Below are 16,637 nucleotides of genomic sequence, written 5' to 3'. Positions count from 1 at the left end.
TTGCTTCTCTGTCTACTAGACCTGTTCTTCTTGTTGCTCAGAGTCAGAGCTACGTAATGGAGACTGTCTGCATCTTGGCTCTGTGAATAACAAAATAGTTTTGTTGACATGAAATGTATTACTTTTTGCACAATTTGGTAATGCAAGCCAAGTCTGATAATGTTGTATTTGTATAAGACATGCAACACATAAGGATTTCTGCATACCCCTGCATCTGACAGGGAAACTGTAGGACCTCTTGTCTGAGACACCAGTTCTGAGAACAAAGACACAAAACACTAGAGATACTGCCATGTCTTCCACTTTTGCTACATCTAGAGATGGTGACATCAAAGAATAGCAACTTTTAATCACTTACCACTGCACTGCAGACATGTTGTCTTCTTCATCTTGTAAATTATGCAAGCAAGAACAATGATCAAGATGAACGCTAGAGCCAATGCTACGGCCAGGCAGTACACCAAGAGAAGAGGGTCTGCACTCTCGCCTGTTGAAATTCAAACAGCAATAGAAGAAACTCAGAATAGCAAGTAAATGTATGTTCTACACAGTAGACTATAGAGTAGATATAAAGAACAATGACAGCTATTTAACCTACCCTCAATGTCCAGCTTGGTACCGTTCCCGAACAGTATCTCCCCACATGAGGCCACAGCACAGTAGTAAGTCCCAGCATCAGAGAGGCTGAGGTTCCTCTTGGGGAGGTTGTAGACACAGCTCTGTGTAGGAGACCCAGCCTCAGGGCTCTTCTGACACGGATCACTCCTGTCTCCATAGGTGTAAATGATTCCTGGACGGGAATCTCCTGAGCTATGTCTGAACCAATAGACACTATGTTCTCCTGCACAGGTCTCAGTGTGTATTGTACAGTTCAGAGTCACAGAGTCTCCTGGCTGGACTGACTCAGACACAGACTGCTGGAGAACAGACATATTTCTGGACCCTGAACCTGACAAGAAGGCCATTAAATACATGTAATCTCTTTAGAATATCACTGTAGCAAGTGTTGTAAATCAAAATGTATTAATTCAAGATTACATCTGATTAAGATAATATTTCATATTTACACTGTATATCTGTGAATTCATATTTACAAACAATTAATCATAGTAAAAACGTTCCCTTTACCTTTTATGATAAGATTGACTCCTTGTCCAAACTCCAACTTGATTCCATTAGCACTTCCACAATAATATTTGCCTGAATCAGAGAGTTGCGTGTCTGAGATCCTTAGGTGATTCTTTCCTTGTCCACCTTCCACTGAGAAGTGAGGGTTATCCTTAAACTCATGGTAAAATGTTGCATTCCTCTGATACTTATAGATGGTTGAGATGAGCTGAGGAATATTTCGAAAGGTTTGCTTGTACCAGGAGAACATTATTCCCACGTCGCCTTCATGGAAGCAATGCAAAATCACAGTGTCTCCAATTTTGGCTGACATGAGAACACTCTCCTGATGTATGGATGATGATTCAGTCCAAGATACCCCATGAACTAAAATGAAAATATATTAGCTGTTACATACCTCAAATACAATTTTGGATTGTCAAAGTGTCTGTAGAACAATAATTGGATATCTTGTGTCTCCAAATCAAGTATGGACATCACATAAGCAGAGAAAAGTAAAATATTGACTTACCCATCTCTACAAGAAGTGGAAATATCAGACACAGTGTGATCATCTTTAAAGTTGTCAGCTCTTCACAACTAGGGTCTTGAGTGGAAAGAGTCCACCCTTCAACAATGGAGTTATAAGTGATTGGTCGAACTAGACCAAATCATTTTTGTTGACGCCTCATTCAGGCACGAGTCCCAAAGTCCCAGAATTGTCCTACAGGTAGACTCTTATAGTTTAGAGCACAGCTTTTTGACGTACGGTTTCCCTTATTCTTTATCACTGCAGCTGCTGTTGTCTAAAAGACTCAAATTTGTGAACTTTTTGGACCATGCATGCAATGACATTGTTATCCACTAGGTCTTCTATCACCAAACAGTCACTTCACCTCACCAAAAACATCTATTAAAAACACATAACAAACACAGCAAACACAATACAGTAGTCTTCTTTTAGTGATCTCTCATTCAGTATTTACACTCAGTAGAATAGATGGATAGAATGCCCTCCCATGATACAGGGTTTCTGTTTCATTGAGAATACTGTACTAATCTCTACGTCAAATTACCTAATACATAGATCATTGTGTTTTTTCACAGATTTCAGTTGACCTGGTATAGATAAGCTGCCTCAACAAAAGAGTTTGTTTATTGTTGCAAAAATTGTCAATTTGAATAGGAAGCAGTATAGCATACAGCACTAAGAGTTCTGAGACATCTGGCTGAAAACCACAGAAATAGAGAAAAAGAGAGATAAAAAAAGAGATAGAGAGGGAGAGAGAGAGTGAAAACAGCAGAGCGAGAGACAAGGGTTCTGAATGCCTGAGGACAGCAGGCCCTAACAAAGCGTAGAGACATCCTCATCTTGTGTTCATCACAGACCACAGAGTAACTGTAAATCGGTTGCTTTGTGTGATAGGGGGTGTTAGTGGCATGAGAAGAGAAAACACATTCAACGACACAACTTAAAGAGTATGGCCCAAGTAAATACATTCAACTTCCTTTGTCTTGATTATTGTTAAACACTTCATTCATCTTATCACAAGCAAATCAATATGACATGGCAGAGAAGCAATGCATTTCATTTATTAGTAGCTACAGTTACAATAACAAAGCTAATACAGTTAACTAAGAGCTCATGCATTTTAATTGACATCTGTTTTATTGTTCTACTGTCTGATCCCAGAGTGCACCGTCTCTTCCTCCATGTTGCTTCTCTGTCTTCTAGACCTGTTCTTCTTGTTGCTCAGATTCAGAGCTACATAATGGAGACTGTCTGCATCATGGGCCTGTGAAGAACAATTAGAAAATGGAGGGGAAAATTACTTACTTGTTATTATTCAATGGAACCATTTTCACATATTTTTTATGTAATATAAAATATAAGGAATTCTACTTACCCCTGCATCCAAAGACAAGACAGGCTTGACATCTTGTTTGAGAGCCGGATCCTCTACTTACCCCTCACTACTGATACATCTGTAGATGGTGATATCAAAGAAGAGCAACTTCTAAGAATAAGTCACTTACCTCTGCACTGCATACATGCACTCTTGTTCATCTTGTAAATGATGCAAGTCAGGACAAGAAACAGGATTAGAGAGAGAGATAATGCTACTCCAATGCAGTACACCAAGAGAAGAGGGTCTGCGCCATTGTCTGTGAAAATAAATATGGGGATAGAAGTATATTAACTATATGGATGATTGCACATTTTCTAATGTGATCTAAATAACTAATACTGTGTACAGTTTTACACAGTAAAGTATCCAATAGATATAAACAAAAATGTAAGATGTATCACCTACCCTTGATGTCCAGCTTGGTACCGTTCCCGAACAGTATCTCCCCACATGATGCCACAGCACAGTAGTAAGTCCCAGCATCAGAGAGGCTGAGGTTCCTCTTGGGGAGGTTGTAGACACAGCTCTGTGTAGGAGACCCAGCCTCAGGGCTCTTCTCTCACTGATCACACTGATGGGTGCAATTGATTCCTGGATGTGATTCTCCTGAGCCATGTCTGACCCAATAAACACTGACAAGAGAATGAGTAAGATCATGGAGGACATTCTATTTTAATTAATGTATCATTTTATGAACACTCTCAAGTGCCAAAATGAAAGACGCAATTTAAGTTACCTTTGACAACTAAAAGAGTTCCTTCTTCAAATTCAATGTTGTTCACGAACAAAGCACACCACAATAGTATGTAGCTGAGTCCCCTGACTCTGTCTTGGAGATGGTCAGGTTAGAGCTGTCAACTCCTCTCTTCACACTCAAACGTTTAGTCTCATTAAAGTCCTTCATAAAGTTGTTGTATAACAACTATCTTGATTGGTGTGAAATGATGATGCCATGAGTAGAGGCTTCTGTCCAACAGTCTGCTTGAACCAAGCAACATAGGTCATCAAACTAGATGGACAAAAGCAATTGAGAGTCACACTACCTCCCAGATGAGTTACTATCACCAGGTCTTGTTGTCCATAGTCAATGCACAAACTGTAAAATAAGAAAATAGAAAATGGATAAGAGATATAGATTAAAAAAACATTTATACCAATCACAGGCAGTTTAAGTTGACACAATGCAAAGTTACTGTGCCTCCAACATTGGCTGACACTATAGACAAAGGGCTGGCTGGGACTGTCACAAAAAAAACATTACATATTCAAATATATTAGCCATTATACAAAATACAACCATTCCAGTGTTGGATGTAGATGCCTCAAATTGTCTGTGAATACTACTAACATACCTCTTGTATTTTTTAGGAAGCACATAATTATAAAGGTTTAACTCACCCATTTGTTTGAAAAATAGAAATATCATACACAGTGACATCATCTTTGAAGAGATTATCGTGTGTGGAAAAAGTCTACCCATTTGAACAACACTTCAACAATGGGGTAAACGGTGATCGGTTCAACTGGTAGGCATAGGGTGTTTCTCAATATACGTTCTACCATGCTCCACACTCTCATGCTCCGAGTCCATTCTCTGACGACGTTCTCTTGAGTATATTCTTGTGAGCACGAGAGTGTGGAGAATGCATAAAATATTACATTTGAGAAGTATTCACACTCCCCCTACTGTATTACCTCACGCTGCACCTCCCCATTCTCTGAACCTTCTTCCAGCCATGACAATGGTAATAATAGACAAAACTAGATATGCACAAAGAAAACGTTTTACTTCATAATTGCCAGCTACATATGTGAATAATAAAAATCTATCTAGCAAGATAGTTAAACAGGCAAAAATGACCTAAATCTAATGTTATGCAAGGTAGATGTACATTTTTCGTGGGTAGCTAGCAATTCTTTGTGGTTAGCTAGCTATCCAGTTAGCCCAATTGACATACTATGGACTTGCGACTTACCCATTCACTGAACCGTCTTCAAGCCAGGACAATGGCAATAGAGACAAAACTAGATAAACACAAAACAACTGTTTTACTTCATAACTATCAGCTAGCTATATGTGAATCATAGTAATGTAGCTAACCAGATAGATTAACAGGCAAAAATGACCTTAAACTAATGTTATGCAAAATATATGTCAATTCTTTGTGGGTAACTAGCTAATAGTTCTTCATGGCTATCTTTAATAACTCTACCTACAGTACCAGTCAAAATTTTGTACACACCTACTCATTCAAGGGTTTTTCTTCATTTTTACTATTTTCTACATTGTAGAATAATAGTGAAGACATCAAAACTATGAAATAACACATATGGAATCATGTAGTAACCAAAAATGTGTTAAACAAATCAAAATATATTTTAGATTTGAGATTCTTCAATTAGCCACCCTTTTCCTTGATGACAGCTTGGCACACTCTTGGAATTCTCTCAACCAACTTCACCTGCAATTATTATTATTAACAGTCTTGAAGGACTTCCCACATATGCTGAGCACATGTTGGCTGCTTTTCCTTCACTCTGCCGTCCGACTCATCCCAAACCATCTCAATTGGGTTGAGGTCGGGGGATTGTGGAGGCCAGGTCATCTGATGCAGCACTCCATCACTATCCTTCTTGGTCAAATAGCCCTTACACAGCCTGGATGTGTGTTGGGTCATTGTCCAGTTGAAAAACAAAAGATAGTCCCACTAAGCCCAAACCGGATGGCGTATCGCTGCATAATGTTGTGGTAGACGTGCTGGTTAAGCGTGCCTTGATTACTGAATAAATGACTGACAGTGTCACCAGCAAAGCACGCCCACACCATAACACCTCCTCCTCCATGCTTTATGGTGGGAACTACACATGTGGAGATCATCCGTTCACCAACACCGCGTCTCAAAAAGACACGGTGGTCGAAACCAAAAATCTCAAATTTGGACTCCAGACCAAAGGACACATTTCCACCGGTCTAATGTCCATTGCTCACGTTTCTTGGCCCAAGCAGGTCTCTTCTTATTATTGGTGTCCTTTAGAAGTGATTTCTTTGCAGTAATTCGACCATGAAGGCCTGATTCATAAAGTCCCCTCTGAATAATTGATGTTGAGATGTGTCTGTGACTTGAATTCTGTGAAACATTTATTTGTGCTGCAATTTCTGAGGCTGGTAACTCTAATGAACTTAATTATCCTCTGCAGCAAAGGTAACTCTGGTCTTCCATTCCTGTGGCGGTCCTCATGAGAGCCAGTTTCATCATAGCGCTTGATGGTTTTTGCGACTGCATTTGAAGAAACTTTCAAAGTTCTTGACATTTTCCGTATTGACTGACCTTCATGTCTTAAAATAATGATGGGACTGTCGTTTCTCTTTGCTTATTTGAGCTGTTCTTACCATAATATGGACTTGGTCTTTTACCAAAAAGGGCTATCTTCTTTATACCAGTTAGCCCTATTGACTTATCATGGGCTTGCGATGTACAGTACGTAGGCAGGTAAACATGCCAAAATGAACACAGCATGTATTTATAAACGTATCAAGATAAGGCATAACCACATAAAAATTATGTGGCAACATATGAGATGTGAATAGGCAACATTTCATTTCGAAGTCGGATTGTATTTTCTCTCGCTTCAGCTCAAATAATGGACGCAATTGATTTCAAGAAATGTTGATTTATTTTTATGTGGTTGCGTAATATTTATTTCCATACTTTCTGATGAAGCTTGCATTGATGCATGCTTCAGAATATGTACAAGCGGAGTACGCATTCAAGAAGTGCCCTCCGTGCTCCATTTAGCATACTTTGATTTTGATACTCCGACACTCCCGTGCTCCAATTTGCGTGCTCGGAGCATGGTAGTATGCATTTAGAGAAACACCCATCGTTTTCGTTGACACCTATGATTATGTAGCATATTCTTGTACACTACAGAGTCACACAGACTACTGACTGGACTGATGAAGGTTTGTGGTTTTCTCACCTCTCTGGACAGACCTAGCTCAAAAAAGTAGGCTATTATTATTTTCACACTTAGGTGTACTTTAATTATTTTGCCTCAATTGCACTGGTCAAGTTAAACCAAGTGCACCTAAAGTAGAGAAAAATACTATTTTTACCAGGTCATTCCACAGTTACAATACTCCAAATGACCTCTAGGAGGTCTGTAGTGCATAGAGCATGTATTGATTTGTGCCAGCGAGAATAGGGGTGGAGCATTACGAGTGTATATGGAGGAATCACTTACAGGATGAAACAAGTCAAGTGTATTTCCCTATCATTCACAGAAACATTCTGAAGTGTAAAGGCGGCCAAATGCTTTCCAGCCGAAACAGTTCAGAATAGTTTGTGCATATATTATGTCGACATTTCGTGATGTTTTTGTTCATTTTGTTCTTCGACAAGGGTTTTTCGGTTGTTCGTGAACACCAAAAAATTATTGAGGCAAACCGAAGTCAGTAGCCAAAGTGTATACTAGCTACGGCGTCTCAAAACAGACAAAAAGTGCTTTTGCCACTTTTGTCTAGTTTTTCAAGCAAAGGTATTTTAAGAAAGCGTGAGAGCACGCTCGTTCGATTCACTTAGCCGAGTTTGAAAAGGGTTCTACCTGGAACTAAAAAGGGCTATCCTATCAGGACAGCCAAATAACCCTTTTGGAACCCTTTTTTCTAAGCGTGTAGGGGTCAGGGGTGTAACTGGCTGGGTAGGGCTCTTGGCTGTAGCATGGATACACCTTCTACTCTACATTCTGTAAACTAATGATTACAGTTCAATAATTGATCAAACCTATAATCTTGTAAGTTATAAGATATTGTGTTAGTCAACATGGCATGCAGTACATCAGTGGAGCTGTGTTTCTAATTGTCATGGACTTCAACAACGAAGAATGAACAAACTGACTGAGGCCACAGCACAGTAGTAAGTACCAGCATCAGAGAGGCTGAGGTTCCTCTTGGGTAGGTTGTAGACACAGCTCTGTGTAGGAGACCCAGCCTCAGGGCTGTTCTCACACTGATCACTCCTGTCTCCATGGGTGTACATGATTCCTGGATAGGACGGGATTCTCCTGAGCCATGTCTGAACCAATAGACACTGACTACTCCTGCACAGGTCACAGTGTGTTTTGCGTTTTCACGTTGTGCCTAAGAAAGGTAGATCACAAAAAAGCATGGTTATGGAAATGTGTAATAAAGAATATAAGTAAGTACTATATAATAAAAAAACAGTATTTGTAATATTTTCACCTGTCAGCATTAACATGGTTCCATGAGCAAACAGCATGTGATTCAAGAACATCTTCCCACAATAGTAGGTCCCAATGTCCTCTTACTTTGTCGCAGAAATATTGAGGCAATGTGTTTTTGCCTGCCATCACAGTGAATCAGCCATCATCAAATTCATTGTAGAATAGCACATCACTCAGGTACTTAGAAGATTTAGCGATGTACTGAAGCACCATGCCGGTGGTGAGTTTGTACCTTACCATGTAGTTTGTGTTCTCACTGGTCATGTGGCATTCAATAGTCACATTGCCTCCAAGCTCTGCTTTCTGGGAAGAAGTTGGCTGAACAATAACTGGTGTTTGAGATGCACCTGAAAAAAACAACTACATTTAAAACATTTACCAAATGCCTATAGTAAGCACTTTAAATATATAGCAAACATGTTTAACATTAGTCAATTGAGCTAGATGTTACTTCCATGCTTTCCAGATCAAAAGAAAGGGGCTTATTCGTCTTGCTTGCTCCTTCACGGGATGAGATTGACCTGTGTAAAATGCAGTCTCTCTACAGAAATGAATGGAAAAATGCAGTCTCTCTACAGAAATGAATGGAAACTTAAGTTTGCGTTCATTGGTTGATCTCAGGTACCGTCTGAGTTTGATGGTAAGATTTGATTGGCTGAACACTCGATAGGCCGCCCAGTAGGCCATGAATTGAACAAACACTGTCCTTTCATGTTGTTGTACAGCTTGATTCCGTGTTGCACAACTTTATCACATAGCAAGTTTGAATATGTGGATGTTCAGTTTATTTATTTTTAACAATGTGACTACTATGGATTTATCCTTTATTAGGTCTAACTACAGCTTATGCTGTCTACAATACTATGTACTGAAGCAGGCCAACAGAGGGCTTGTCCACCCAAAGTAAGAGGCACAACAGCAAGTGTAAATGGATCCCTTTACTTAATGTTTGTCTTGCCATTATGGTCCAAGGGAGTCATACAGTAGTTGGGACCTGGTTGGCCACATGTTATGACCCTGTTATCCTCTAGGGCCTCTATGACTACCACACATTCACTTCATAACACAGAGAAACAGGAAACGTTGTTGCTTAACCAGCAATATCTCATATACTATTTATTCTCTAATGAATGGACGAATAAAAGCCCTCCAATTATATAATTAGAACATGATGACACTTTACATCCCACTTCAAACCATGGTTTGTCATAGCTAGCCACCTAGCCACCATGCATGAAATGCTAAAGTATGAATCTGCAGGTAGCTAAAGCTAACCAACTAGGTTCAATGTTAGCTAGCTTTTTCTGTGGCTAAACCAACTATGATGTAAATATTTTTCCTTTATTCCTATTTACAAATGGCATACACGTTTGTTATTAAGGCACATGAAAGTTCACATGTTCCAGAAGGCATTTCTGCCAAAAAACACATTTTTATAAAAATACAAATAAACGTTTAAATGCCTCTCCTGTGAAGTAGTGACGTGCGACATACGCCTAGCTTCCTGAAACAGGTAACAAATATATATTAGAGTCAGTTTTATAAGTAACTTTTTTGCTTTGGCTGAAAGTTGTCAGGGGCAACATGAACAACAAGTAAAGATGGTGAGAACAATAGTGACACCACATAGACATCCTGCTGAAAACCAAATAGAGACACAGAGACACAGAGAGCAGGTAGAAGGTTGCTGTGTGCACAAAGCCAGCAAGCCCACCTGACCAAAGCGTAGACACGGCCTCGTCTTGGGCTTACAGAAGACTGCAGAGAACCTGTGAACTTGTTGTTTGGGGGTGGGTTTGAATGGCATGCTATCAACACAACTAGAAGAGGACAACACATTACAGAGGAGAGATGATTTGAATAAATAGGTTCTCTCCAATACTTATTCAACTACTCCCTGGAACTCAATACAAAAGTACACACAAACACAAGTCATTGTCTTTGTCATATAGAGATCACTCTGCTACCCATTTTATTTTGAGTGATTGTGTGGCTCCTCCATTAGGGTTAAGTGCCTTGCTCAAGGGCACACCGACAGATTTTTCCCTTAGTTGGATCGGGGATTAGAACCAGCGACCTTTCGGTTACTGGCACAACGCTCTTAACCACTAAGCTACCTGCCGCCCTCTTTGATGTACACTGCTGCACCCTATTGAAAGAGAAATGAAGTGCAGTACTTCAACCTGCACATATGCACGTTCACATTTTGTATTGCTTGTGAAAACTTCTTAGTTACAATGTGTACATTGTCATATTTGGATTATATTTTCAACAATATCAGCTCTCTTCAAAATATACTCAGCTGAGAAGTCTATTTTTAGTTCAGGCTTTTCTCATGAAGAGAGTGAGTTGTGCCCTCAGTAACATGGATGTTTGTGGCTTTGATGCACTGAGGTGTGTGAAGACAGTGTGTGGTGAGGACTGGCGGTCATTGCTGGGGGCTAGAAAGGAGTTAAGCTGTGTGGAAAATCTATTTAGGGCCTTCAGAACACCACAGAGATGTGATGCAGGATACAGCTTAAAAAGAGTTTGAGACAACTGAAAGTGTTAGTCAATAGAATGTCCTCTATGCATGCTATTATGCACAGCATGTAATCTGGATGCAATGTCCCTACAAACTTCTCAGTTTAACTTGAAGAATATGAGTGAAAATCAAACAATACAACTAAATTACAGTGAATTAATGTTTTATTTTATAACAACAGTATCACAACAGTAATGTAATAAGGAGTTTGACAGAATACAAGCAATTGTAACACAATTCTAATGATAAAAACACAGTGTGTAACAGAAAAAGCAATGCAAGTCTTAAAGGAGGTAAATCTATGTTTCAGTCCATGTTTTGGCACCTCACCCCAGAATACACAGTGTCTCTCTCCATGGCACTCCTCTGTCTCTGGGTCTTTGGCTTCTTGTGGATGACATTCAGAGCAGTGTAATGGACCGACGTGAGTGTGTCATCATCTTCTTGATCCTAAGAGGAATAGCAAAACAAATTCCAAAGACATCAGGAAATGACCAGATAATTTGATAGAATAATTTACAGTAAATCAAAGTCATACTCAGAATAGTTCACCATAAGGTCTACATACCTGGTTATGTGAACTGGGGACTGCCGTACCACTTAGCTGAGGATGCGTTCCTTTTAGACAAACATGAAGGAATCATCATCATCAACATCTTCATCATACAATGAATTTACCCAGTTTCACAACTAAAACATGTAATGTATACTGTACCAGCAGTTTAAGCATATATTGTGGCCAATGATAATGCCTACCTTGGCACAGCAGAGAGGTTTTCTTGGTCATCTTATACAAAACACAACCAAGGACAATGATGAGGATGACACAAAGAGCCAACGCTACACCCAGACAGTACACCAAGAGAACATGGTCCTCCTTACAACCATCTGTAGAAATACAGACAGTGATAGAGGAAATTCAGGACATTTTGTTCAACCAGGCATAGAATGTTACGACATTTTAGAAATGTCAGAAATATCACTAACAGTCCAGCTTGGTCCCATTCCCAAACAGTATCTCCCCACATGAGGCCACAGCACAGTAGTAAGTCCCAGCATCAGAGAGGCTGAGGATCCTCTTGGGGAGGTTGTAGACACAGCTCTGTGTAGGAGACCCAGCCTCAGGGCTCTTCTCACACTGATCACTCCTGTCTCCATGGGTGTAAATGATTCCTGGACGGGATTCTCCTGAGCCATGTCTGAACCAATAGACACTGTGTTCTCCTGCACAGGTCTCAGTGTTTATTGTACAGTTCAGTGTCACAGAGTCTCCTGGCTGGACTGACTCAGACACAGGCTGCTGGATCACAGACATGCTGTTGGACCCTGAATCTGAAGAGAGTGAGTAAGATCAAGGTGTGTACATTCTATTTTCCTGGTAGATTAATTAATTTAGCATTATATGAACGCACTTAGGTATCGACTTAAGTTACCTTTGACAATTAAAACAGTTCCTTCTCCAAATTTGACTTCGCCCACTTCCATAGCACCACAGTAGTATGTAGCTGAGTCCCCTGACTCTGTCTTGGAGATGGTCAGGTTACAGCTGTCAACTCCTCTCTTCACACTCAAACGTTTAGTCTCATTAAAGTCCTTGGTAAAATTGTTGTAATAAAAAGCCTTTTGAGTGCGATAATATGATGATGCCATGAGAAGAGGCTTCTGTCCAACAATTTGTTTGAACCAAGAGACTCTGACCATTAAATTAGATTGACAAAAGCAAGTGAGAGATACACTTTGTCCCAGGTGTGTAACCATCACAGGGTCTGGTTGGATTACATCGTTGTTAAGTGCACAACCTGTGAAGCAAACAAACTGAATAAATCAAAGACAAAGGTATAGTACAGAATTATACATTATTATCATTATTCAGACTACATGGTCATTCAAAAGGATCCACATTTATATTTCTTACTTACCCAAATTGGTGTAAAACAAAAATATTGTCCAATACATAATCATCATTTTAATGTCCTTTCTGCACTGTATAGTGTGTGGGTCTGACAACGGGGCACCTTTTATATGATGACACTCATCGGGTAATCATTATGAAGGAGGAGGAAACTCTGAACTGAGTGATATTATTGGCTCTCTGAACAGGCATAAAACATGTGATAAAAACTACAATCTAACATGAGTCCTGTGGCATACCATAGTTAGAGCAGCCCTTCAATGGTGTACAGTCAGAGTTACTGGTTTGTATTTTTTCATCATTTGGGTCGGTGGCTGAGACTAGTGGTACATATGTCCTCTTTGACATACACAGGGGGTTTACATTGTATTTCTCTCTTCATGTCTGTAGAAGCAGTTCAAGCTTTCAGGAGGAAATGAATTCTGGTGAGGTTGGCATCTTTTTGACAAAATAAAGATGTGATCCTTTGACACCTGGTGCAAATAAGTGGTAAGAATTGGGCAAGTCATTTAACTAGGAAGTAAAAATATGTTTATTGAACTATCACACAAGCATAAAGGCAGGTTACAGACTTCCATGTTACAACCATTATCATGAAAAGTAAGAGCTCAGACATTTGCAAAATCATTATATACATTTTGTTGTACACTTCTACAAAAACAAATGTATGCAGTCAGTCAACCTCAGCCTGTATTGCTGAGGATGTGAGACTTCTGAGATCATCCTAGTATCAGCTTTATTTTACATTTGTATTAGGTGAAGCTAGGCCCCTGCAATGACATCCTACAGCAAATTAGAAATGTATATAATAGCCAGTTCACACTGGAACAGTCAAGATCAAAGTGGAGTTCAGAGGAGGGGTGGGGCTTAACCTAGAATGATGCTGATTGGATGACCCTCACATGTCACATCCTTTCTTGATTACTCACTCCATAGTAGATGGTTTCTTCCTCTCTCTGTTCTCTCTGTTCTCTCCTCTGTCTCCTGGGCTTCATACTCTTCTTGTCAGTGAACTTCAGGGCAGTATAGTTTAGGACATCATCGTCACCGTGGAGCTATGGGGATGAAACACAGACTCACTCAATTCAGTCTCTAGGTCAAATCTAATGCCGTAATATTTGCAATGAATGCATGTTTTCTTATGTGATCTAAATAACTAGTATTGTGAGCAGTTTGACACAGTAGATTATACAATAGATATAAACAGATATGTTAGATGTATCACCTACCCTTGATCTCCAGTCTAGTCCTATTCCCGAACAGTATCTCCCCACATGAGGCCACAGCACAGTAGTAAGTCCCAGCATCAGAGATGCTGAGGTTCCTCTTGGGGAGGTTGTAGACACAGCTCTGTGTAGGAGACCCAGCCTCAGGGCTCTTCTCACACTGATCACTCCTGTCTCCATTGTTGTAAATGATTCCTGGATGGGATTCTCCTGAGCCATGTCTGAACCAATAGACACTGTGTTCTCCTGCACAGGTCTCAGTGTGCATTGCATTTTGACGTTGTGCCTAAGAATGGTAGAGCACAAAAAAGCATGGTTATGGAAAATTACTAATAAAAAATATAAATAGGTACCGTATAATAAAAATACAGTATTTGTAATATTTTCACCTGTCAGCATTAACATGGTTCCATGAGCAAACAGCATGTGATTCAAGAAAATCTTCCCACAATAGTAGGTCCCAATGTCCTCTTGCTTTGTGGCAGAAACGTTGAGGTGAAATGTGTTTTTGCCAGCCATCACAGTGAATCAGCCAACATCAAATTCATTGTAGAATAGCACATCACTCAGGGACTTAGAAGATTTAGCGATGTACTGAAGCATCATGCCATGTAGTTTATGGTCTCACTGGTCATGTGGCATTCAATAGTCACATTGCCTCCAAGCTCTGCTTTCTGGGAAGAGGTGGGCTGAACAATAACTGGTGTTGGAAATGCACCTGAAAAAACAACTATATTTACTACATTTAAAACATTTACCAAACGCTTATAGTAAGCACTTTAAATGTATAGTAAACATGTATAACATTAGTCAATTGAGCTAGATGTTACTTCCATGCTTTCCAGATTTAAAAAAAAGGTGAGGAGCTTATTCGTCTTGCCTGCTCCTTCACGGGAGGAGATTGACCTGTGTAAAATGCAGTCTTTCCACAGAAAATAACGGAAACTTGCGTTTGTGTTCATTGGTTGATCTCAGGTACCGTCTGATTTTGATGGTCAGATTTGATTGGCTGAACACTCGATAGGCCGCCCAGTAGGCCATGAATGGAACACACACTGTCCTTTCATGTTGTTGTACAGCTTGATTCTGTGTTGCACAACTTTATCACATAGCAAGTTTGAATATGTGGATGTTCAGATGTATTTTTTAAACAATGTGACTACTGTGGATATATCCTTTATTAGGCCTAACTACAGCTCATGCTGTCTACAATACTATGTACTGAAGCAGGACAACAGAGGGCTTGTCCACCCAAAGCAAGAGACACAACAGCAAGAGTCAATGGATCCCTTTACTTAATGTTTGTCTTGCCATTGTGGTCCAAGGGAGTCATACAGTAGTTGGGACCTGGTTGGCCACATGTCTTGACCCTGTCATCCTCTAGGGCCTCTATGACTACCACACATTCACTTCATAACACAGAGAAACAGGAAACTTTGTTGCTTAACCAGCAATATCTCATATACTATTTATTCTCTAATGTATGGACGAATAAAAGCCCTCCCATTATATAATTAGAAGGAGGCTATTTCTTCTTGGCCCAGATGATGATGACACTTTACATCCCACTTCAAACCATGGTTTGTGTTTAACTACGTACTTCAGATCTCTAGGTCAAATGACCTAATAAATAGTTTGTTGTGGTTTTTCACAGATATCAGTAGACTATGTATATATAACTAACTGCCTCATATAAATACTGTTCTATTGTTGATAAAAAGGGCATCATGAAGAGCAAAAGCGTATGTCATACAACTGACTGACACAACTGAGACATCCTGCTGAAACCACAGAGAGAGAGAGAGAGAGAGAGAGAGAGAGAGAGAGAGAGAGAGAGAGAGAGAGAGAGAGAGAGAGAGAGAGAGAGAGAGAGAGTCCTGTGCAGAAGGCCAACAGGCCTTATCAAAGTGTAGATAGCTACAGCCTCGTGTTTTGTTCATAACAGACATCAGTATACATGTAAATATGTTGCTGTGTATGTGAGGGGATGTGTGTCATGCAATCAGTAGGCCTATGTCTTAAAGAGAAAACGAAGAAACCTCCTCCACTACAACTGCATGATGCCTGAGTATGGCCTGTCCTCCTTCTGTGGTGGTGGCTGTTGTGCCACTTTCACTATGAGTAATTATGTTGAAAGAGGCCTACTTTATTTACTGTAAAATGATGCAAGGGACTACCTGACTTAACATAAATAAGAAGACGTTGACCTTTACATTGTATGCAATGTGTTTAGAGACCATTGTTGCACTAAGGGGTGTAAATAGTACAGTGTCCCTGAAAAGGAAAGTATAGTGCAGTGTGTTGCTGCAGGTCAGTCTTCCATTGTTAAAAGGCTATGAAAGGTTAGTTTCCAATAGTGGAAAGACACTGTAACACCCTCCACTATGACCACAGAGGTGTGTGAACAGAATGCGTTGAGTTCAACCTATTCTAATTAATTTGGTTTACAATTGAAAATGCTTTATTTTTCTTCGCATTTTAGTAGTAGCTCTTATCCAGAGCGACTAAGAGTTAGTGAGTGCGTAATTTTTTTTTCTCCATACTGGTCCCCCGTGGGAATTGAACCCACAACCCTGGCGTTGCGAGCGCCATGCTCTACCAACTGAGCTACACGGGACTACAAATGCAAATCAAATGTAAAATGAGTTTGACAGAGAAGCAATGCATGAAAATCTGTATACTTTATATTACATTTGAAAAAGCATTGACCACTG

At 39.9% G+C, this 16,637-nt stretch overlaps 1 protein-coding gene and 1 non-coding gene across 2 annotated transcripts; both read right to left on the bottom strand.

The window, feature by feature from the left end:
* Positions 1–350: 350 nt before the first annotated feature.
* LOC121554513 lies at positions 351–12,747 on the bottom strand. Its single transcript, XM_045216132.1, has 12 exons — positions 12,705–12,747; positions 12,219–12,584; positions 11,773–12,117; positions 11,542–11,673; positions 11,354–11,403; positions 11,111–11,235; positions 9,976–10,081; positions 3,423–3,543; positions 1,640–1,714; positions 1,129–1,494; positions 599–949; positions 351–487 (listed from the first exon to the last, which is right to left on the bottom strand). Exons 1-12 carry the CDS (start codon positions 12,745–12,747, stop codon positions 351–353), a joined length of 2,217 nt encoding a protein of 738 aa, XP_045072067.1.
* Positions 12,748–16,467: 3,720 nt separating this feature from the next.
* Positions 16,468–16,541, bottom strand: trnaa-cgc. The gene has a single exon. It is a non-coding gene; the product is annotated as a tRNA-Ala (tRNA).
* Between the last annotated feature and the right edge of the window lie 96 nt (positions 16,542–16,637).

Source organism: Coregonus clupeaformis, unplaced genomic scaffold (assembly GCF_020615455.1).
Source record: "Coregonus clupeaformis isolate EN_2021a unplaced genomic scaffold, ASM2061545v1 scaf0617, whole genome shotgun sequence".
NCBI lineage: Eukaryota > Metazoa > Chordata > Actinopteri > Salmoniformes > Salmonidae > Coregonus > Coregonus clupeaformis.
Note: the sequence above shows the minus strand (reverse complement) of the source record. Positions and strands in the feature narration are given on the sequence as shown.

Excerpts from the sequence above, each read along its gene's own strand:
- LOC121554513 (XM_045216132.1), bottom strand. The coding sequence starts at position 12,747 with ATGATTATGTATTGGACAATATTTTTGTTTTACACCAATTTGG. Across the intron at positions 12,118-12,218 it reads AACTGTTTTAATTGTCAAAG|ATTCAGGGTCCAACAGCATG; the intron begins GTAACTTAAGTC and ends CACTCTCTTCAG. Across the intron at positions 488-598 it reads TACCAAGCTGGACATTGAGG|GCGAGAGTGCAGACCCTCTT; the intron begins GTAGGTTAAATA and ends GAATTTCAACAG.